The sequence below is a fragment of the Carya illinoinensis genome, chromosome 13, assembly GCF_018687715.1.
Source record: "Carya illinoinensis cultivar Pawnee chromosome 13, C.illinoinensisPawnee_v1, whole genome shotgun sequence".
NCBI lineage: Eukaryota > Viridiplantae > Streptophyta > Magnoliopsida > Fagales > Juglandaceae > Carya > Carya illinoinensis.
The window spans coordinates 26,959,589-26,983,116 of record NC_056764.1 but is presented as its reverse complement, the minus strand read 5'-3'; the positions used below and the strand labels follow the sequence as shown (position 1 = coordinate 26,983,116).

The 23,528-nt window shown below is 36.3% G+C and overlaps 1 protein-coding gene across 16 annotated transcripts; it reads right to left on the bottom strand.

Annotated features, from left to right (window-relative positions):
• Window positions 1-794: 794 nt before the first annotated feature.
• Window positions 795-22,856, bottom strand: LOC122292350 (histidine-containing phosphotransfer protein 1-like). 16 transcript variants are annotated; one of them, XM_043100650.1, is made up of 10 exons: window positions 20,068-20,474; window positions 17,929-18,001; window positions 10,717-10,845; window positions 6,102-6,623; window positions 5,583-5,713; window positions 5,423-5,491; window positions 4,389-4,460; window positions 2,392-2,464; window positions 1,205-1,311; window positions 795-1,091 (listed from the first exon to the last, which is right to left on the bottom strand). In XM_043100650.1, exons 4-9 carry the CDS (start codon window positions 6,159-6,161, stop codon window positions 1,231-1,233), a joined length of 486 nt encoding a protein of 161 aa, XP_042956584.1. In that variant the 5' UTR covers window positions 6,162-6,623; window positions 10,717-10,845; window positions 17,929-18,001; window positions 20,068-20,474; the 3' UTR covers window positions 795-1,091; window positions 1,205-1,230. The 16 variants fall into 16 exon arrangements, 5 of the variants coding, with proteins under 5 accessions (XP_042956584.1, XP_042956583.1, XP_042956585.1 ...); XM_043100649.1 differs by lacking the exon at window positions 10,717-10,845 and adding an exon at window positions 8,501-9,417; XR_006236904.1 differs by lacking the exons at window positions 1,205-1,311; window positions 10,717-10,845; window positions 20,068-20,474 and adding exons at window positions 21,098-21,169; window positions 21,940-22,008; window positions 22,195-22,325; window positions 22,762-22,856 and having other exon boundaries at window positions 5,423-6,623.
• Between the last annotated feature and the right edge of the window lie 672 nt (window positions 22,857-23,528).

Genomic DNA, 23,528 nt, shown 5'->3' with positions numbered 1-23,528 from the left:
GCTTGTCCAAATGTCCCAACTGGTCATGATGTTGTGATTACAATTATCCTACATCATTTGTCCTCTACTCAAAGGAAAGGGTGAAGGGTTGAGATTTAGTCCCGTTTGTTTCTGCAGGTTAAGTGGGATGAGTTGAAAGTTAAATAAAATATTGTTAAAATATATATTTTTAATATTATTTTTGTTTTGAGATTTGAAAAAGTTGAATTGTTTATTTTATTTTATGTAAAAATTTTGAAAAAAATAGTAATAATGATATGAGATGAGAAAGATAAGAGCTACCACACGATATGATATTATCTTTTGTTCTAGTTTAGTGTATTGTTTGCTTAAGTTTCTTTTTGGGGGTAATGAAATTCAATGTTTCTTTGTGATCAATCCACTTGAACAATGCACCTTCTGAGAGTTTTACTAAATTCTCAGCGATGTTCTCTATTATTCTGTGGAAAAAAATGCTCTTCTTCCTCCTAGAATTTATGTGGCATAGGGTATAACTGGAGATAACAAGATTTCAAAGACAGAGTAGCATTGCTCTATTCTAATTTCACATCTAAGTCCAAATTTCCAAGACAGCATCATAGACAAAAAGGCCTAACTGGATTCTTGACTCGTTGGTTTATCCACCCAAAGCGACCATCAATCCCTAAACATCTGCCTGTATCAAGCAACCTTGAGAAATAAAAATGTCTGAAGAATCCCCTCTATATAAGACTGCATTATCCAGAGCGGTAAAAATAAAGCACCTCATCCCATTACCCCCAAAAATATAAGTAAAACAAAATAAATAAAGAACCTTGTTTTAGGAATCTGAAGGAGAACTTGATTAAAGTAGACAAAGAAGCCACTGTTCATATAGCATCCCTTGTGAGAATACATGCAACCATGTAGATTTTTTTTTATAAGTCAATGCAACCATGTAGATGAAGCAGTGACTATCACAAATTTTAATACAAATTATTCTAAACCTTCACTTCCATAAGGAAAACATTACATTCTCAGGAGCTTCATCCCATAAAACTGAAAGAGAGTTTGATACCACAAGAGCTCTACTTTTTCTGTCTGCTCTTAACTCTGATAATCCTCCGCACCATCTGCTCATAAATGTGTTAATTCAAATTAAGAACATAAAAAAGAAATAGATGAGGTATTACTCAAATATAAAATAAATGCTACAGTAACATATGCCTTTTAAATAGTTTCATACTCTTATGGATTCCCTCATCTCCTGGATTAGTTTGATTTGAAGCTCCACACTTGGGTTTTATGTTGTGAGCATCTGAGTTTAAGACACGCACAGAGTCTTTTTTTCATCTGAACAAAAGAAACAGTCGAGTTTGGGCTTTATTGGGACATGGGAATAATCTGCCCAGTAAGTCTTGTGGGAGATCATGATTAGGTTTAAGATCATAAATTAACAATTCCGCCCAGTTGGCATGTCATCTTAGCTCTTCCCAGTTATTTTAGCCCATTTTTTTATGCCATTTGATTTTGTGAATTAGGTTACAAATATTTGAAACAAAAAATAAAAGAACTGGGAAAATGAAGTCTTGCTAAGTTCCACCAAGAACATATTTATGTATCGTCACTAAAATCCTTCCTATCACTAAGAAATAAGCTATATCATCTGATTATTAACGCTCAACAAGATTTTTACAACTCATAAATTAATTTCATGAGGTCATAAAGGAGCAAGAGCGCACTAAGAAAACTATTATAAGAAATGAGATGTAAGCCCAGCTATGTTGATATATGATCAACTTCTTGCAGATTTGCTATGTTAAATCCTATACTAAATCCTTTATGGGACAACATAGAAATTAAGAGAGGATGGTATGAAAACTTTAAAAGTATAAATGGCAAGGGTGATAGGAGCTCCAACTAGTGCATTGAGAGGACTAAAACTCCTCCAATTCTCAGAAATTGTAATGTCTCTTTGTTTTCTTAAATTATTTCCTATTTTATTTATCTTTGATTTTTCTCTTTCTTCTGCTTTTGTTGTGTGTGGGCCCCCCCTCCCTCCCTCAACCTAGCTTTCGTGGTAACACTTACTGCTTACCAAACCAACATATTCTCAAAGACTACCATAACCGGTATATCAGTTTACAATGATGTCATAAAATTATATGAACGTGGAAATTCTATTTCTGAACTCGTGGAATGTTTTAGTGCAAACTTGTGCGCCAGAGTAAAGCCAGCTCCCAATTCCACTCACCACTAGCTAAAATTCTTATAGTCCTACATATCAAGTCTCCACAATTTTCTCCTCAAAGAAGACTTAAATAGGTAAAGGAAAATAAAGTCATATATCCACAAGAACACAGAATATGTAGGTTCTTTCCAATCAAATCCTAGCTTGGAAGTGCATAAGACAAAATGAATGCCGTTTAATACCTGAGCATACACCTCCAGCTTGTTTCGGGTTTGTGAAAAATCATTCTGTACCCAAATTAAGGCTTTGGAGAAACTGAAACGTATAGGTTTTTAATAGAAAGAGGGCAGGGTTAGAAAGTAAATTATGCAAACACAGAAAATTGACACAGAAAGAATAAATCAAGAAAGAGAATGAAGAAAAATATTCTTAACATAGATGGCATAGAATTAGTTAATACAGAACTGAATAATATTGACATCTCCATTCAAATAATGGACCAAAAAGAACAATGGAAAGATAAACTTAGTTATAAATAAATATAATCAACTATGCCTTGATTCAAAATGTAAGGTTTACCATATAGGTGGTATGCTAAAACTGTTCAGATGTCATTGAGCTTCTAGGTTGAATGTGGCTGAAAACATCTGTTAAATGTCGAATATGGATGAAAACATTCGTTGAATTAATTTGATTTTGGCTGAAAATCATGGCTGTGATTCTACATGACCAAGTTTTTTCATGAAGAGAAAAGCCAGGTAGTGGGGTATTCATGCACATGCGAACATGGTAATGGTAATTGCCGATATGGGATTAGCATGTCTCAAGTCTTCTCTTTGTAAGGTTACATTGAAATTATTTGTTTGATCAAGTTGGCTACCTTATCATAAGCAGTAAGCATCATATTGAGATCTTCTCTAGCTATTTGTCTGAATTTGATGGTCTAGTTTGAAGAGAAACAGACCAGCACGTGGATCCTACAACATTTAAAATGTTGCCTGTGCGAGGCTTCCGACCTGTGTGGGCCTCACATAGATATAGTAGGATCAACTACTATGTTGCATGTGGATATCTGTTTCTTTGTCATTTATCTGTTATAGAATTGACTTATCAGCTGAAATGAAAAGATATTAGTTACCTTCTTGGATGCATTGCAGACTAAATTTTCAGCCTTTGCAGCCAAGTTGGAATCTCCTTCCCTTTAAGAATAGAGGGATTTAGGTTCGACCCAAAGGAGAGGGATAGCTACCTACTTTGTGTATCATACATACATATATAAATACATACAAATACACATATGCATGTATGTACGTGTGTGCATGCACCCTATATGTATGTTAAGCTGCCCCCTGACTCTATGTTAAGTAATGTAAAGTAATAAAGCAGATATCTATCAAAAAATAAAGTTGCTTTACATTTATGAGGATTAGGTAACTTGTACCCTAGTTAGTGTAGTATGCACAAATATGTCAAGTAATAAGGTAGCTGAGGTTCCCAAGTAGTGATTCCTAGTTCACAGGAAAGAAGAAAGTGCAGTATGTGGTAGTTAGTATTCAACTTTGGACAAAATTACAACTGATAAATAAAAAGTCAGACCTGAGGTTGAACCAACAAAATAAACTTAACTAGGCAGTTCATGATGGAAATTAACTAAAACAAATTAGTGGAAAAATTTGATGTGAGAGTTTAAAACATCTCTTGTAATTTGGACGATTGTTATTATTTGGGAATACATGGATAGGGCTAAGCCCATGGGACCACTTGAATACAAGAAGAACCGCACAGAGCAATTGTACAAGGAAGAAATTTGGAAAGAGAGGAAAAAGCATAATAAAAATTGCAAGAATTTAAAGGGCTTCACAAAGTGATCACATTTATCTGAACTTCACCCAGAGAGGGAGGAAAAAAAGATTTTCTACCAAATACATGCCTTCCAATTGGATATCCAATTAGAAGGCTTAGACAAAGTAGTAATCTAGGTCAGGGAGCATACACAAGAACCAGTGTCATATTTGATATTTGGATGGTCAAAATTTGAATTTTACAACATCCTGGTCTAAGGCATGTGAAAAGACGAACACAGTTATATTTAACTTCCAAAAGTTATTAGCAATTTCTCTTGATTACTTCTCAATAGGCCATCATTAATCTGTTACCTCTTAATAAGCCATTATTAATCTATTACTTCTTGATTAGCCATCATCAGTCTTTAGGCTATGTGAATAACTGGAAGCCTTACTTTTCCTTGTTCATCTGATCACAAGCGTGAATGAGATCGGCACATGCAAGTCTCACATGCTCGGCACCGATGCTGTAACACCAAACAAAAAGGTAAGATCTTGTTTGTAATCACTAAGAGATGGAAGGACAAGATTAATCTTCCACATCTCTCTAGGAGCAACTAAAAATCATTTTGTGAAGTCTGCCCGGAATTCATGATTAGTTAAAGAGAGTTGCTATGCCCACAAAAAGAATCACAAAAATCTATCTCACAAATTGAAGTGACATGATGTGGTACATCACATTCTCTTTACAATAAAGCAAGCCTTACAATCGAATGTAATAATGTATCACATCAAGCCACATTACTATGTTAAGTAGTTTTTTGTAATTATTTTTGTGGAACGTATTTCCCTAAGTTAAATAAACACTAAAAAAATGACATAAAAGTTTAACTACTCACATAAGTATCACGTTCAATGGCCGATAATGTCAATAAGATGATCATAAGAGCAAAATAAATATTATTCAATCTCAGAATACTAATTTTGTAGCTTACAGGATCCATTTAAATTAAAAGTAGCAGGTCACTTAGCATCACATCATTTGAATCTTAAAAGTTCAAGCTCCAAATCATGAGGATTTTTCATATTCAATACAAGTAATGGAAGTCTATTCTGCAGAATCCCACTACGATGGAAATCTATTCAATACCAGTAATCATAAAAGTAGCAGGTTACTTAGCATCACATCATTCGGATCTTTAGAGTTAATGATCGTGCGTTTACACTGCCTTGCCTGTCCACTAAGATGGATGTCCAGTCCCAAACCTTTGATACCTAGACTAGAGCAAAGCAAAGGATTTTGTGAAAACCAGTCAGATTTTAAACAATGTTACAATCAGATTTATATATAACCTAATAGATCTAAACTGCCTTTCATAATAGATGGCTTGTCGACATACCATCTTTAACCTTCACTGACTTTCTCCATTTATCAGACATAAGTGAACATTGTTAAATATTGTATAAATAAATTATTCTTTCATACAACCTCAAGCTTCTCTCCTCTACTTTGTTAGAAAGCGTAGCCAATGTAGAGAAGTCGACTTCAGGACAATCCCTGCAGATATAGACATACGAACAAGAAATAATCGAAAGTAGGTGTAACATTGATAATCAAACTAAATAAACTTGATCGAGTATGGAGGTACATGTAGCTTGTTAATTCTGATAAAATTGTTTCGACATCAATGAGGTACGTATCGATCACCTGCACAACATGCTCAGGTTCCTCCAAACTTTCCAAAGACTGAATATGAGAAAACTGATTGCTTATTATTCCCTGAAATTAATGACATCAATCCACCTTGCCAAGCACCTAAACTTTCTTTTCCAAACGAATTTTTAAGGCAGAATACATGTTGCATCTCATTCAAAATTAAATCTATATATTTTTCAAATAAAATCGAACTTGTATTAATATACAAATATTATTAAATAGATGAATTAATTTATTACAAGGTGTCAGTATTCAATTATAAAACAGATATCTAAGAATTGAAAGCCTAGATAACTGGGAGAATCCAAGTCTGGATTCATCTTATACAAGCACATGATATCATTTCAACACCCAACAATATATAAATCTCAACAGAGTAAGAGCAAAAGGGATCCTTGGCAAAGAAGACATCACAGCAGAACCAAAAACAAAATGAAAAAGAATATATCACCTCATCAAACAATGATTGCACATATTCTTGGAGCAGTTCTTTAAGAATAGACAAGGCCATTCTGTATAAAATAGTGGCAGATACCCTAAATAACAGAAGCTAAAAGAAAAGTTTAAGCAGTGGTGAGAAGGAAACAATTATGCATGAGACATACTTGCTTCAGCATGAGGCCTAAAAGGAAAAATGAGCTGCAGATGACAACAATGTGCGTCAGACTACCATGAGTTTAGCATGATGCCTTGTAGATATAACACCTACAATTTCTAAATTAACATCTTTGCCATGCCAATGAGAAATTGACCCTTCACAATATTTCTGTCAAATCATCACTCTGGACTTGCATCATATTACATACCTAGATATATGGAGTTATAAAGAGAGAAATCTCCATAAAAGCAATCATGGAATAATGTGGTAAGGATAAAAAACTCCTGTAGCAGCAGCTCAATAGCAGCTTATTCCCCCAGTGGCGCCGCCCTTCAGATGATTCAAACTCCAAACTGTCGGGCGTTTACAACACCGCTGTCAATGGTAATCCATTAGAGTGTCACAATCCATAAATCAAAAGTTATTCTTATAATAATCGGCCAATGTACCAAGTCATGACAACAAACTACCCCGGTGCAAAGCATAAAATTGAATATCTATCTTTTCTTGAAGGAAATGACAAAATGTATTCCTTTTCTGGAATTGATATCTAGGTGGCAAAACTTTATTGGATGGCTTCACAACTGCAAATTCCAAAACTTAGAAGAATCCTATGTAAAGCCCTAATCAGTTGCAAACAAATGTACGCTTACATGTTTAGGTTCTAGAGAATCTAATTTTAACAACATTACCATAAAAACTTGAAAGAATTTACTGCTCTCAATCAATACATTTAATGATTTAAGGCAAGTGCAGATTTACTATACCATCAAAAGATTTTATAGCAGTAAATAACATTCTGGTATGTAAAGCACTTAAATTATATGCGCTTACAATTAGGTGCACTTCTCGTTCCACTTAACATGATGAACAATTGTTAGTGTATATCTGAGCATGACATACATTGTTGACTCACTTCTTGATGATTTAATCTTTTGGTATAATTCTTTTGGTATAAGGTACCATAAAAACGAGGTTGTGTTGGGATTCTCTATTATCCCATTTAAGTTTGTAAGTGCACATAACGACTACCACCCAATAAAGGACTCAACACCCCACGAGGCACGAGAAAGGGAGAGGAGGTATAGAAAAGGAACAGAAGAAACAAAAGTAAATAAAAGAAGCACACTTGTTATAACTATAACCACCATTGCCAAATATTCTGGGATGTGACCAGATAACAAATCTATCAAGTCAATTCTGATAAAATGGCTATTTATATTAATAAGGGTAAGGTTTAAGGAAAATTCGAAATTATATTTCCCGTCTTTGGAGCAAACAAACTCCAATGTAGTGCCAACTATTTTGTTGCAAAAAAAGTAAAATATTTGTCAGTTATTCACGTTAATACTGATAACAGATGTAAATTCCTTAGTTTCAATAATTGATTAGTCAGAAATCTCTTTGAAATTAAATCCATTCACTTTTTATGTAACAGTACAGAATTTCAAATGTTCGCTTCTTTTTTTAGCTGAGCATTTATTTACTTACCTCATTAGAGGGTCACCATATAAGGCAAACTTTAATGTTGCCTTTCTACTACATAAATAGCATCCACTAGTTTTGAAAACAATGTAAAATGACAATTATTTGTTGGGGTTGGAGACTTTGAGCTTGCTAGAGGTGGTTTTTTGATATAGGGGTGCCAACTTCCAAATATGTCTGCATTATCTTTCTATACCATTATTGGTAGTAAGTAACAAACATTAGATCATAGGAAACACAATTTTAAAACCTTTCTATTATTTTTGTTTTTGACTAATTGGAGCTTAAAGAGTGTTTTGAGTAAACATGGCAATTCCTTTTAAAAAAATCAAACTCGACCAAAAGAAAGTAAATAAAGGAAGATGGTGAAACTCCAACATAAATAGTTACAACAAAGACCCCACACAAAGAAGGAAAAAGAAAAAGGAAAAGGTCCATATCTAAGGCTAAGAACTTCTAAATGGTCCAGAAAAGAAAGGGAAATCTCAATTTATCGCCCCCCATCTCTCTCTCTCTCTCTCTCCATCTAGAGATCCAACACACAAAAAATGTCCTTTCAATCAAATCACTGAGAGTCAAACTAATTATAATTATTTGCTACTAGGCATACACTTTTCTATTTTCCATTAATCTTCAGTCCAAATTCAGAGAAGCATCAAGGGAACCCATTAAGAAAAACAGCTGGGTCAAATTTGTTGCATAAACTCTGTTTTCAAAGACTAGTGATCCATAAACCCATAAAGGAAAACGAATTGCATCTTTCATACCCTATGTGGTTCACAAATTGTGAAACACCTGACTCCAATATCAGGGTGATACAAAAAACATCTTGCTAGTCCATTGCATTTCCCTTTTTTCTCTCCAGCATTAGATTATTTTCATGCCCACCCACAACTGACTGAATGAAGAACCAATTAGCAAGAATAGGTAACTGAAAGAAACAACAGATATAGGATAATCAGATTGGCTACTTCTTAATGATTTTTGATGCAATCACAAAGGGCATTTTATGATATAGACATAAAATTATAAGGCATGACTCTCATGCTTGAACTGACCTGACTGATGACCATATAAGACAAAAAACTGAGCAGGTTGGTAATTTTACGTACAAGGCTAAGGCGTGGGTATCCACCAACATTCCAGGTTCAACCATTTAAGGGAATTGTAGAACTGATTTCTAATGTTATCTCCACGGGCTGCGCACATTTGAGGACAATGCCACTATTCACTCTCTCTTAATAAAATGACTAATGACTGTATCAAGACAGGAAAGCTAAACAGCTTTCTAACCTTACATGCATAGTTGGGTCCAGGGAATCAAGTAACATTTCTGGTTCTAACATTTTGAGGGCATTCTAGAGTAACTTATTGCAAATATCAACAAAATCTCCATGGACTTAGCACATTTGAGGAAAAACAATTATTATGAGCAAGTTATTAGTTGGTGCAACTAGATTTTAACCAACTTCCCAAACATGATGTCAAGTTAACATATAGATACAGATAGACCACATACGACAAAGTTGATTTATCCATCAAATTCTCTAGTCCAACCCTGAGACTACATTTCAGATTTCAACTCAAAGACATTATTTAGCTGGGAATATCATATGGGACCCCTTCAGATAGGTTTCAGTTTCCTTCAAGGTGCACTTTCAAGATCAATGATCTTCCTCTCCATCTGCACTTGGAATTGGCACAGAGAAGAACATAGTTAGAATATCCAAACGCTTAAAAAGTATTGGCTCCTAAAAATCCATTTAAATAGTTTTCAGCCCAAAGAAAGTAGAATGAGGAACAGGAAGATATGAGGGTTTTGGGAGACAGTACGTAAGATCTTTGAGGAAAAGTTCTATTGGGAAACATAAATACTGAGATTTTCTCTTATCCGAGCACATAAATAACTCAAATGATTATCAATATATCTCTGCTAATTACCATAACTCCAAGTAGCTACAACTTAAAAGTCAATAGATGCATAATAAAATAACCAATCAATCTAATTAAATCCATGATCTTACCCTCCATCCCTTTGTCAAAGAGAAGTTAATCAAATTTGAACTAGAGCTCATTGGCAATAGTTTTTTCAGGCATGTGGACATATCATCTTTCACTTGCAGAAACGCATCTATTTTTTGTAAGTTTTATCTAGTGTATATCTCACGTCTATTTTAAATAATATGTTAATATCAAGCAACCATTCTTCTTTATTCTTCTTACTAGTTCTTTCGGAAACAAAATGTATTAAGGGAAAAAAGAGCTTTCATTTGCTTCCAAGATCAATATTTTTGCAGCTCCATAAGGTTCTATCTAAATGACATAAAGTTGTTCATGCATGTTGCATGTATATAAGTCCACTGAAGGCAGAAGAAATTTCACACTTAATTCACAAATATTCGACGTTAATGAAAACAGTGCATCCCGATATTTCCTATTTGCAGTAATTCTCTTGTCATTACAGAAACACACTCCAATATTGCAATTTCTTTTTAATTTTGGATGAATGTCTCCAAAAAATGTATTGAATCATGCCTGCATTCACATATCTAGAAATGTATTATTCTTGCTTTTTTTTGTAAGTAAACAATTATATTGATATGAATAGGCATAGCCCAAGTACACAAGATGGTATCTAGAAATGTATTATTCTGTTGGTGATATAAGAGATAAAAAGATTTCCTAATAACACCTTGTATACAGAAAATTTTAAAATTCAGAAAACATTTTGTGTTTCATATGCCTTCAAATAGAAAGAGATAATATACTGACTATGCATACTTGTGAAATTTATTATACACGCTTTTTTTCTATATGAGGTAGCGTAATGCCCAGTACTTGTAAAGATTTCTAAAGTCTTACTCAAACCTGTGCCTTCTATAAATAAATATTTATAGCCTTTGATGAAAGCTTCTTATCTTTGACAAGGATTCAAGGGAAGGAAATGGTGATAAGGAGAATGTCTATTGTTTGATGTTCTTACCCAAAGATAGGTGAAACAACATTGAGATTGTAAGATATAATTTCCCATTCACAGTTCTGGTCCATCAATGATGAGGATGGACCACAGCATAGTTCAATTATCTTGTTGCAGCATCTTGTCTTACAAAATCTGAAAAAAAGAATCATCTTTTCCATTGTAGTTCAATAATTTTTTTGATAAATAAATAAAATATATTGATCAAAGAATGGCAAGGGCAGTACACAACTCTAATGCCCTAACTAGGTAGGCACATTAGAGACAAGAAAATCATGAAAGGCCATACCGTTAAAATCTACAGCAATAGCCCAACTACAAAGAGTTCTAAAAAATAAAAGTTTAAGCTCCCCCAACGATCGCTCTTAGTCTTCAAAAGTCTGCTCATTGCGCTCTTGCCACAGGCACCACATAATGCATAGACGGATCATCTTCCAAATTTCTTTAATTGGTTGCCTGCCTCTTATGTTTGACCAGCTGGCCAGAACTGCCTCCACTGTCTTCGGCATAACCCAAGCCATATCCATTCGAGCAAAAACCTCATTCCATAGCATCCTAGCTGTATCACAATGCAAAAGTAGATGCTCTACCGACCCTCCCCCTCCTTTGCACATGCAACACCAATCTGCAATGATAATCCTCATTTTCCTCAAGTTATCAGTGGTGAGAATCTTTCCAAAAGAAGCAGTCCATACAAAGAAAGAAACTTTGGGAGGGCCCTTGTGTCTCCAGATCTTCCTCCAAGGGTATTGAGTATTGTGCTCTTGGGTCAGGGCCTTATAGAAAGAACGAACGGAAAAAGTACTTTTGCTTGCTAGCGTCCACCACATAACATCCTCTTGTTGCCTGTTTGGTCTTATAGAGTATAACAGTCCATAGAAATCTTCAAAGCTGCTCCCAATCCTGTGCCGCCCTACTAAAATTAATGTTCCAAAGTATCTGTCCCCCCAAGATCTACATGACCTCTGACACTGTAGCATCCTTGTCACTTGCAATCTGGAAAAGGGAAGGATACAGGTCTTGTAAAGCCCTATTGACACACCAAATATCTCCCCAGAATTTAATTCTCAATCCCACGCCCAGTTGAAACTTAACGTACTGGTTAAAGATCCCTCCCCCCCCCCCCCTCCCCTCTTCTTATATGTTTCCACAACCCAACTCCATAGGCCTCCCTTACTTCTCTAGTACACCAATCTCTCCATAAACCACCATATTTCTTCTCAATCACCAATTTCCATAAAAAGAATGGTTCCCTAGCAAATCTTCACAGCCATTTGCCTAATAATGCTCGATTGAATACCCTTAAACTTCTAATCCCCAAACCTCCCCCTGAGATAGGACGCTGCACCTGCTCCCAGTTAACCAAGTGAAACTTGAACTCCTCCCCCATACCCCCCCACAAAAAATACACTAGAGCTTCTCAATATGGGTCGCCACACTTGCAGATATTGGGAAAAGAGATAAAAAATAAATATGAAGGTTAGAAAGAGTACTCCTTATCAAGGTAATCCTTCCACCTTTCGACAAGTACATTCTTTTCCACCCCGCTAGTCTTTGCTCTATTTTCTCAATCACTGTATCCCATATCGAAGACGCCCTCGAAGCACTCCCCAATGGAAGTCCCAAATAAGTCATAAGAAAAGCAATAATCTTGCATGCCAACGTCCTAGCCAATTGGCGTATATTCGACACTTCCCCGATTGGCACCATTTTTTATTTCTCTAAGTTCACCCTCAACCCAGAGGCTGCCTCAAAGCAAAAAAGTAGCGCCTTCAAAACTTGCAACTGATTTTGTTTTGCTTCGCACATAATAAGAGTGTCATCTACAAACAATAAATGAGAAATATTAATAGTACCTATATCCGGGGTACCAATCGGGACACTGTTTAGTAGACCATTTGCAACCATAGCCGCGAGCATCCTACTTAGACCCTCCATAACTATTACGAACAACAAGGGTGACAACGAGTCCCCTTGTCTCAGACCACGAGAACTATGAAAAAAATCCACTGAACATCCATTCACCAACACGGAGAACTTTGCTGTAGATATGCACCAATGAATCCATGCACTCCATCGCTCCCCAAAACCACATCTCCTAAGCATATGAAGAAGGAAATCCCAGTTAACATGGTCATAGGCCTTTTCCATATCAAGTTTGCACATGACCCCTATATTCCTGGCTTTCAAACTGCTATCAAGCATTCATTGACAATTAGCACCACATCCAAAATCTGTCTGCCTTTTACAAAGGCGTTTTAAGGTTTTGTGACAATCTTCCCCATCACCTCACTCAATCTATTTGTTAAAACTTTAGAGATGATCTTATAAACCCCATTCACTAGACTAATAGGCCGAAACTCCTTAATCTTATTAGCCCCCACCTTTTTAGGTATCAATGCTAGGAAAGTGGTGTTACGGCTTCTTTCAAAATTTCCAGTCACAAAAAGCTCATGGAACACCTTCATGAGATCCTCTTTTAGCACTTCCCAACAGTCTTGGAAGAATCCCAAAGAAAATCCGTCTAGTCCTGGAGCCTTGTCCCTGACCATTTTCCTTATTATTTCAAAAACCTTTATTTCCTCAAAATCCCTTTCCAAGCATGACGCCTCACTCGATCCGATGGTATCAAAGACCATCCCATTCAGTGGGGGCCGCCAACATGATTGTGTATTACCTGCTCATCCCTACATTCCACCCCCTCGATTTTCAGCATCTCAATATTATTATTTCTTCTATGAGAGTTTGCAATTTTGTGGAAAAAGCTCATGCTTCAGTCTCCTTCCCTTAGCCACAAAGCCTTAGACTTTTGGCGCCAAGACATCTCTTCTAATAATAGCATCCTCTCAACCTCGGCAACCAGCTCAACCTTTCGATCTTGTTCTTCCTGGGTAAGTGATTGGACCTCTTGGAGCCTCTCTAACTCCTAAATTTCCAGCAACTTTATTTTTTGTTTTCCCCAACATTACTGAATGACTCCAAGTTCCACACTTTTAGGTCTCTTTTAAGTGCTTTCAATTTCACCGCAAAAATGAAACTGGGAGGACCTTGGAACTGATAGGAAGACCACCACTGTTTGACCCTGTCGACAAAGCCTTCCGATTTTAGCTGCATGTTCTCAAATTTAAAAGGCCAACTACCATTACGCACTCCTCCACAGTCCAGAAAAATAGGCCAATAATCCGAGCCAATACGGGACATACGCTTTTGCCATACATCCAGGAAATGACTTTCCCATTCTGGTGAAATTAAGAAAAGATCCAGTCGAGACCATGACTAGTTATTAGACCAAGTAGCAGTATCCCTAGCTAGTGGCAAGTCCACTAAGTTCAGGTCAAAGATACACTCCGAGAACTCCTCCATCGCTGTCCGCAATCTTCTACTACCCGAAACTTCGCTTGGGAATCTTACAACGTTAAAGTCTCCCCCAATACACCATGGAAGTTCCCACCAGGTCTGGACCCCAACTAATTCTTCCTACAGCAAGCTTCTATTTGTATCTAAGTTTAGACCATAGACACCTGCAAAAGCCCATAGAAAGTTATCAGCAACACACTTGAAAGAGCAAGCTACCGTGTACTGCCCAACAAAATCCTCCATTTTCTCCACCACCCGCCTATCCCACATCACCACAATCACTCCCGACGCCGCATTAGAGGCTAAAAACACCCAATCCACATGAATTCCACTCCACAAACTCCTCACCATTTTCCTATTAATCATTTTCAACTTCGTCTCTTGTAGGCATACAATGTCGGCCTTCCACTCCCGAAACAAGTTTCTGATGTGTAGGTGCTTATTGATCTCATTTAGCCCACGGATATTTCACGACACAATCTTGGGTTTCCTTAAGGAACGTCCAGCCCCTACCCTTTTACCCTACCCCTGCTTGAACTGCCCTCCATATTCATCGACCAAGTCAATCTTTTAAGTTCACAATGCTTCTTCGATTTACCTTTTGTTTTTTGTCTAGGTCCCGCTTCAATTGCAGTGAACAGAGCCAAAAACTGCTCCTCATAACTGTCGCATTCAATCCCCACAAATTTTTTGATCTCTCTCACCTTATGGAAGACCTAATCTGAGACATTCGGTTGAGCCAGGAAGCAGAAGTTCAATGGGACAGGGTCCTCCATCTTGCTCGCCTGACTTCCTAGATGTTCATCTTCTAATGCATCATTGCCCACTCCCAATAGACCACATATATCAGGAAACTCCAAATCACCATCCACCGATAGCATTAAATCCTCTGATCCCTCCCCTTCATCAACCACCTCCACCAACTTGTGATCTGCACTTGCAGAGGCTACAAATGGCCCCAATCTCGTGTCTTCATGGCTTATCGGCGCCGTCTGTCCTCCCTTCTCCGAAAAGAATCCTGCCAACCTCGATATAGAGCCCGACACAAGCTGCATCAACTCTAAACCCTGTCCACGGTCAGTCAATGCCGCATGGACGTCACCGGAGTGCCCCACCACCATCATTGGTGGTGTCTATGGGCTCGTCGCAACCCTGTCCACCGGCGGCAAGGGTGGCAGCGTCTCAGGTATGCATTCCACCGAGCCTTCACAGAGAGTCGGGGGGCTCTCCTTTTTCGAACTGGACTTTGCGCAACAGGGCTGAGGAAGCCCAGGGCCCACACAGAGCCCTCCACTCGACAAGGCCCTATTGCCATCAGCCAGGACTTTGGGCTGGGCCCTTTCCATAACCTCCTTAAGCTGCCCTCCAGACAGCACATGAGTCTTACAAAGGTTCTTTAAGGGTTTTGGGCTAACATTGCAGCCCAGTCTTCTTACTCCAATAAGGCCCCTGATAGGAATTTACATACTCTGGTCCCTTTCCATTTCTACCCCTTTCATCATCCCGATACCAATTTCTTTCCTTTTTCAGCCCGACGTGCCAACGTACTTCCTCCATCTCTTTCTGTAGTTTCCTCAGTTGCCCTTGCAAATTCATCAAACACCTACGGGTCTCCCACGCCTCCTGCCCAGCAAGCGACTTGCCAACTTCTGCACCCCCCGTACATGGTGCGAGGCTCGACGCTCCACCCCGTCAGAAAGTCTGTCACCTTCAACACCCCTCCTCTGTGGGTGGTTTGGACCCACGTCGTGAGAACCTCCTTGAACGATTGATCATTTGTCCCCCTTACTGTTGTGCTCGCCTGAGCTCTGACAACAGGTCCTGGCCTAGTTCCCCTTGAATGGACCAACTTTGCAACAATTTCTTTCAAGCGTCTCCAGCCCCACCCATCTTCACCTTCAGGGAAACAAAGCAAAACATTTCTTACCGCTTGACCATACTCTACAATTGACAAGTATCGCCCACGGCTATTCTCACAACGTTGAGCCACAAAGCTTTGATAGCCCTCCCTTATCACCGAGTAAAACACCTTTTCCCCCCCTCTCAAGCACTCCTCCAGCACTCTCACAAACCACGAAGCTGTGTTGAGTCCCACCAACACCTCATGCCTCTCCTTCCAACCCTGCTTTGAAATACATAGATTGCCTCCCTCCTTCACAAGCACACAATCAATTTAGATTCTACTACTAACTCTCCGCAGACTGCCATCTAGAAAGACCACGATACTACAGCGCTCATCATCGACGAGACGACATTTTGCATGTGTACGGAGAGAAAACTTGCATGTGTACGTAGTTCAATAATATTATAGATTTGGGCACTTTTAGTAGCTATGTTTATGGTTAAACCTTTTTCTATTATTGTTTTTTAAGATGGAGCTCATTTAATTATTGTGAATTCCTTTCCATATTTGTATTAAATATTTCTGTTTTGTGACTTGCTTATTTCTCATGAATGAGTATTTGTGCAAACATTCCAATAAATTGAAGGGAAAAATAAAACTTAAAGGGAAAATATACTTTGTGTCCTCCAATAACCAAACATTTCACACTTTGCACCCAAAACTAACAAAACCGATACATTGCACCTCAATTCAAACTGCCAAAAAGTTGTAATGTGCAACCTCTCTGAAGATCCGACTGTCAAGATTGTTCCATCCCGCCAAACTTGGATGAGGGTGCTATATTTTTTGTTTTGATAGTTTTGAAGGTGCAATATGTTAGTTTTGGTAGTTTAGGGTGCAAAGTGTGAAATGTCTGATTGTTGGAGGATGCAAAGTGTAATTGTCCTAACTCAAATGTGTACTACCCACAAAATACTACACTTCTTTTATTGGTAGAATACCAATTTTTCTTCTAAAGTAGACTCCTAAAAGGATTTATAATGAGGTTCTAGAGTTCCTATTTTGTTTCACATCATGTTCTCTTAGTTTGTAATTTTTCTATTTTCTCACAGTAACCTTGCAGCCTCATCCCACTTTAAGAACTGTGGCACCCCAAAATACTACCCTTTTATCCCCAACCCTTAACATGTTTTATGTTCCTGAAACATCTATAAATTCTGTGGAATAAAAAATAAAAATATAACCTGCACTACGTGTTTGCATTCTCTCTCTCTCCCTCCTTATAAAATGAGGTGCAAGATGCAAGAATTTATCCACTAAGAAATGCTTGGTCTACAAAGAAATCTTGTAAAAGTAAGTTCACAAATAGATGTGGCTTGATATGATATGTTAGATTGTAAAGCTATTTTTATTATAAAGTAGATCTAACATATCATATTATACTTTTGTAAGATCTCTTTGTAAATCTAGCACTTCTCTTATCCACTTCACAAAAGTAGTCCACTAAAAGTTTGCAGATAATGATGCAAGAGTACTTATGCAGATAATGCAACAGGGAGAACAGAGACAACCAAATCTACCGACATGCTACAATAAGAACCTACTCCAGGTCATGCTAATAAGAATCTCCCTGCAACTATCTAACAGCACAATAAAGCTATCATCACAATACACTAATCATTGGATCAGATTGTTTTAAGCTTTTAGCTCAAATTTCCTTTCTTGATCCAACATGAAATTTATAACCCATATCTTGGGTGAGCTTTTATGATCATCCAAAGATATATCAATTTAAATTCCATGCTTAAATACCACGATGGATTATATTTGCATCAAGTTTGCACTGACCTTTTTCTTTCAAAAAAGAAAGAAAAATAAATAGACCAAAGGCCAGATATAATATGCTATTCCTATCAAGAAAAGAAAGAAAAGGATGGTACAATGTTCATATATTCCCATAATGAAAAAAGAGAATCATCATTAGAAGCCTAGAACCTGAAAAGTCATAAGATATTTACCCGGACAAGAGTCTCAAATTTTCTTCTCAGGTGGGCAAATTCATTCTTAGTCCAATACAAAGTCTTGGAGCAACTGAAATATCATTCAAACAATGGATGCACTTTAACAATTCATATATAGAAATACTAAAAAAATAATGAAAAAATAAACACATGTATAGTCATATTGTAAAGATATTTTTTTTGATAGGTAAGAAAGTATATTAATAAAATAATAGGCAAAAGCCAAGTTCAGTGCAAAGAATGTCCTAGCTATGTAGGAGCAATAGAAACAAGGAAATCATGAAAATCTTGGCCATTAAAATTAACGGCAATGGCCCAAGTACAAAGGGTTCTAAAACAGAAAGCTTTCAGCTCCTCCATCAATCTACAATAATCACCCTTTATTTTCTCAAACTATCCTTTGTGAGGATCTTACCCAAGGAGGCGGTCCACACAAAAAATGCTGCTTTGAGAGGCCATATTGTAAAGATATCTTAAGTTTAGTAAGTGATGTAAATTTTAGCAAATAAAAAGGAAAGAATGCCGAACAAAAAGAGCTTGTGTACATTCTCCATAGTGGATATGTGATTATGAAATTGAATGTCCATTGGGGGAATGATACCTACAGTAAACATCTATTTATGATACCTACAGTAAACATCCAATAAATAGATAGAGGAGTTCTGACTTCTGAACTTTCACGTTGAAATGTAAAACTATTATCAGCATAAAACAATCAGTCGACTTTATCAGCATTGTTCTCAACGTTTGATCTATTGACCGAATAGTACTTTTATGATCATCATATTGAGATATTTCTCAAGGACTGATCACTAACTCATGTAACTTTTATATTTCCAAATGAAACTAATATCGTTACATTCTTCTCTTTCTTTGATTTGTTTTGGATAAGAAAAAGGAAATTCCAAGAGAAGTCATAACAGGGTTGGAACCCAAGTAGGCGGAAAGGAAAATAACAGAAAATACAGAAAAAAAAAAAAAGGAAAAGAAAAAGAAGAGAAAAAAACAATGACAGAACTAGCTCTTGAATTTCAGAAGATCCAGAAACTCAAACAGAAGAGAAAACAAAAGAACCATTTTCAACCATTCACTGTAAAGCAACCTCAAAAACTCATCCTTCCACTGTAGCAGAGAAAGCTCTTTTTTTTTTTTTTAATTATTATTATTATTTTTTAAATAAGCAATAATTCTCTATTAAAAAGTGAAAAAGGCACAACTTTTTTTAATTATTATTATTATTTTTTAAATAAGCAATAATTCTCTATTAAAAAGCAAAAAAGCACAACTCAAGTACACATCAAATATACCAAAAAAGACACCTAGCTAGAAGAAACTATGGGTACAAGAAAGTCACGTAGATTAAGCCCATTAACGTCTGTAACATCAATTTATTTGCCGAAAACCCCATGAGCTTTGAATACACATTCTAAAAACACTTCCAATTTAGTCTCCTATAGTCAAAATAATATCTACCTACCATTGTCACAAAAGATTTTTAATTCTACGACGCTTGTTAGCTTTAATCATACCCTTAATGTTCCAAGATACTAATTTAGGCTTCATATGGAAACATTCTTCACCTACCCTTGTCTCTACAGCCAGCTTCGATGGCCGTTAGCAAAGCCATAAGCTGAGCTTCAAATCCCTCACGCGATAGCCTCTTATAATGTTGAATTTCTATACCTTTCTGTATAACCCAGTTAGAAGAATTACACATCAATTACTCCATGTTCTCTTGAAAAAAGTGATCTAAATGGAATAGGCTTTTCCCCTGAATAAGCATCCAGCTCCAAGCTAGAAATATGCATCTCACTTCTCCTATTACCATCTTAACAAAATATGCTCCCTCATACCTCTATACTACTACTACCCACCTCATGGCTCATTCCCATTCCCCTCTGCTTTTCCTCCCCCCGGACTCGATATACAACCCCACTTCCTTTCCTAATGTGTGAAGTCAATAGGCCATGTTCCAATGACACTTTCGTCCGTTTTTTAGCAAGAAAGTACACTCATCCGCAAAATCACCCCCTCAAGTAGCTTTCTTTGTCACCATTAACACCTCTTGTCCCACCATAGTAACTATAGCAGATGATGGATGAGTCACTGGGATTATAGCTTGAGTAACGGGACTACCTGCCATAATAGAGCTCGTTTTAGATCCATATGCACTTTCATTTGGCGATGGGTTTTCGTCGGAGTCACCCAACCCAAATCTCCCATCCATCGCCTATGGGGAAAACTCCGGCCGGACATTGGCCGCCACACCTACCGGAGGTGCAATACGGTAGCAGGCTACGAACCGCAAGAAACCGACCCGATACATCGTTTCACTTGCCACTTATGAAAATTGGGCCGGGTTCTAGCAAAAGTCGGACCGGTTTGCCAAAACGATTGAGTTTTGGGTCTGGAAATGTAGGTCCATTAAGGATTTGTTTTCCTTCGGCCCGTTTGACACTGGTCTACTCTTGTTTTCTACAACGTTCCCTTCTAATTTAAACGAGCCCTTATACCCTTCAGCCCATTTTTAATCCGGCCCAATGTCTAATCCAAATTCTTTAAATTCCGCTTCACATCTCAAATCACATATCATTTTGGTAGTAAAGTAATACTAGTGTACAAACTCGAAAAGAAAAATCATACTCATCAACCTTACACCACACATCTATTTTTGTATTTTATCTTTTTTATTTTTTTTTTCCTTTAGTAGGTGTATAGTGTAGCTAGAGCTGCTGAGTAAAAGAACTCTCGAGAAAGAATAATGCTTCTCATCATCGTATAATGTAGCATTAAATAATTGTAGACTATTTATTATATTTCACTTGTAAACTTATCATTTAATACTAAATCATGGGATGATAAGAGGATGATGAGTACAATATTTTTTCTTTTGTAAAACAAATTAAAGTTGAAGGAGTATCATTATTTTACAAAAATTAAAAAAAAAAAAAAAAAAAAAAAAAAAAAAAAAAAAAGCAAAAAAACCCATTCATTTAAAAGAGTGGTAGAAAAGCTAAAAAAAGAGTTGAAGGAATATCGACCATTAGTTATGAATTGTAAAATACAGAGTTAGTAAGACATGAATACAAAGTTCCTGAAACAAGCTGCAGATATAAATATGGTTGGTAGATGAATGCATAATTCATAAATGAAAGTGTTTTCTTACTACTCTTTATCATGCCCCTCACAAGCAAGAAGAAGTTCAGCACATGCAAGTTTGACATGCTCAGCACCAACACTGTACAAAGCAAGAAATTAAGGCAAATATATATAATTGCAGTTTCACAACCCAAAAATAAAGAAAAAAAAAAGATAAGATTTCACAAAGAAACCCAAAGATTTCAAGGAAGGATACACAAACTAAGCAAAAATAAACTTGTTGCATGTTCACGTAATCAGTAATGAACAATAACGCAAGCAATAGTCGACTATAGCATTGTGTTATTACTATTATTAAGAGTTATTTTATTGTCAAACCGATATGTTGAATATACCATCCACATGATTACTTATATGACAAGATTTAATTTATAATATTCAAATCTTAAAATTTATTTTACAAATCAAATTATATATATATAAATATTTCATATAAGTACTTTACTATATATGCTCTAGCAGCTCTACGCACCAACTAGAGAATATAATTTTTTTTATTATTTATGTTAAGAGTAATGCTACATGCAGTCGTGAAATGTGTAAACGCCGTGCAATCGCTTTGAAAAAGAGTGAGGTCCACAATTAAAAAGTTAGTTTTTTGTTTCATGTAAGTCCTATATTAATTCACTTTTTTCAAAGAAAATCCGCACCACTTGCACAACTACGACTGCAAATATCATTTCTCTTTATGTTATTGTTCATTAACGTTTAGTAAACAATAAGATTTATTTTTTGCCCTTAGTCGCGATGTATCCTTCCATGAAATCTCCCGTGCACTAATTATTTCTCTATAACCCAAATTAAACAGATAAATGCCCTCATGATCATCACAATAATGAAGTATCTTACCTGCTAGATCTGTCGTACAATTCACGAGCACTGACATTGGCTTGTAGAAAATCAACATTCTCTTGGTTGCTGCATGCATGAGCCGTGAAGATCAGAAGCGCACATATAAATATATATATATATATATAATGAGTCTAAATTAATCATAATTTTTTTTTCTTATTTTTTCTTTCATTACTAAGAAATTATGAATAAAGCTAGCGCTGCAGGGAAATTAAAGTTAGAAATTAAATTAATAATTATAATAATAATTACATGTAATGGGTCAACTGAGAGAACAAAGTTTGGGCAGACAAGCAATAAGAAGTGACCACTCTCACAACATAATCCGGTTGATTACGGTTCTTCATTAGTTGAAGTTCCCAGAACTGATCATTTACAAATCCCTGCATCCATCCATCCAACCAAATCACACCAAAACCCATTTTCCAAAAATTCATCAACATCTCATTTTCTCTACCTCCAAACATAAACCATTATTTTAACACCCGATTCATTCCAAAACACGTACGTGCATGCTCATGAACATATGTACAAAAAATAATGCAAAAATGGTGCTCAGATTCGAAAAAACACGTCGACCATGGAACTGAAAACAAGAGAGATCAGATCAGTATGTTACGGAGAAAATATATAAATGAGAATTATATGATCATATCAAATTGATTGTAGCGGAGAGAGTAGAAGTTGAGACATTCTGGAGATCACTAGTACTGTTTCTGCATAAATGGAACAAATTAAGGAAGAGTAGTAGAAACTTGATTAGATGAAAATGTTGACAAGCTGCTTAGATCGAGGCGGAGAGGACAAGGAAGACGTTACCTCATCATACATGCACTGAATGAAACCTTGAAGCAAACCTTTGTGAATATGCAACGCCATTTTCACACGCACGCACAGATCACAGAGACAGATATGCATGGAGAATGGGAGCTGCGAGTGTGGGTGTTTATTATATATAGAACAGGCCTGGTTCTTTGTTTAAACGGATGTGCAGCTTCTTGTTTCTTAGCATGAGAAAGAGTAACTGGCGAAAGACATGAAACATTTAGCCATAAAGTTGAAAGAAACCACGAATATGCCATATATATAATGGCAACATTCTTTTTAAGTCCCTATGTATAATAATTCACAAGGAAAAAAAAAAAAAAACTTATAATTAAAACTCTAAATCTTTAATTATTTTCTTATTAATTATTTTCCTAGTCACTTAATTAATTTTTATTTTGTGACAAGTTAAAAATTATAAGATGAAGGCTTTTGGTTTTGATGATCATGCATTTTTAAAGTAGTAAATGAATAACTTAAAACTTTAGCCTTAGAGTAAATTTTATGAATCATAAATATTGATTGCACTATCAAATTAACAAGATTCCAACAATGCAAGGGAATGAATTGTTCATTAACTAAATTCCTGAAATTATTATAACGGTAAACGAAATAATGTTGTTCGTTAAATTGATGATAAAAATTATGATGAGTTTTGTCATTTCCTAATGAGAAATTCTTCGAAAACAATAATAAATCATAAATATTAATTGAGGAATATGAGCTAAGAAGGGTATAACAAGCATATCTTGTCTCCACAT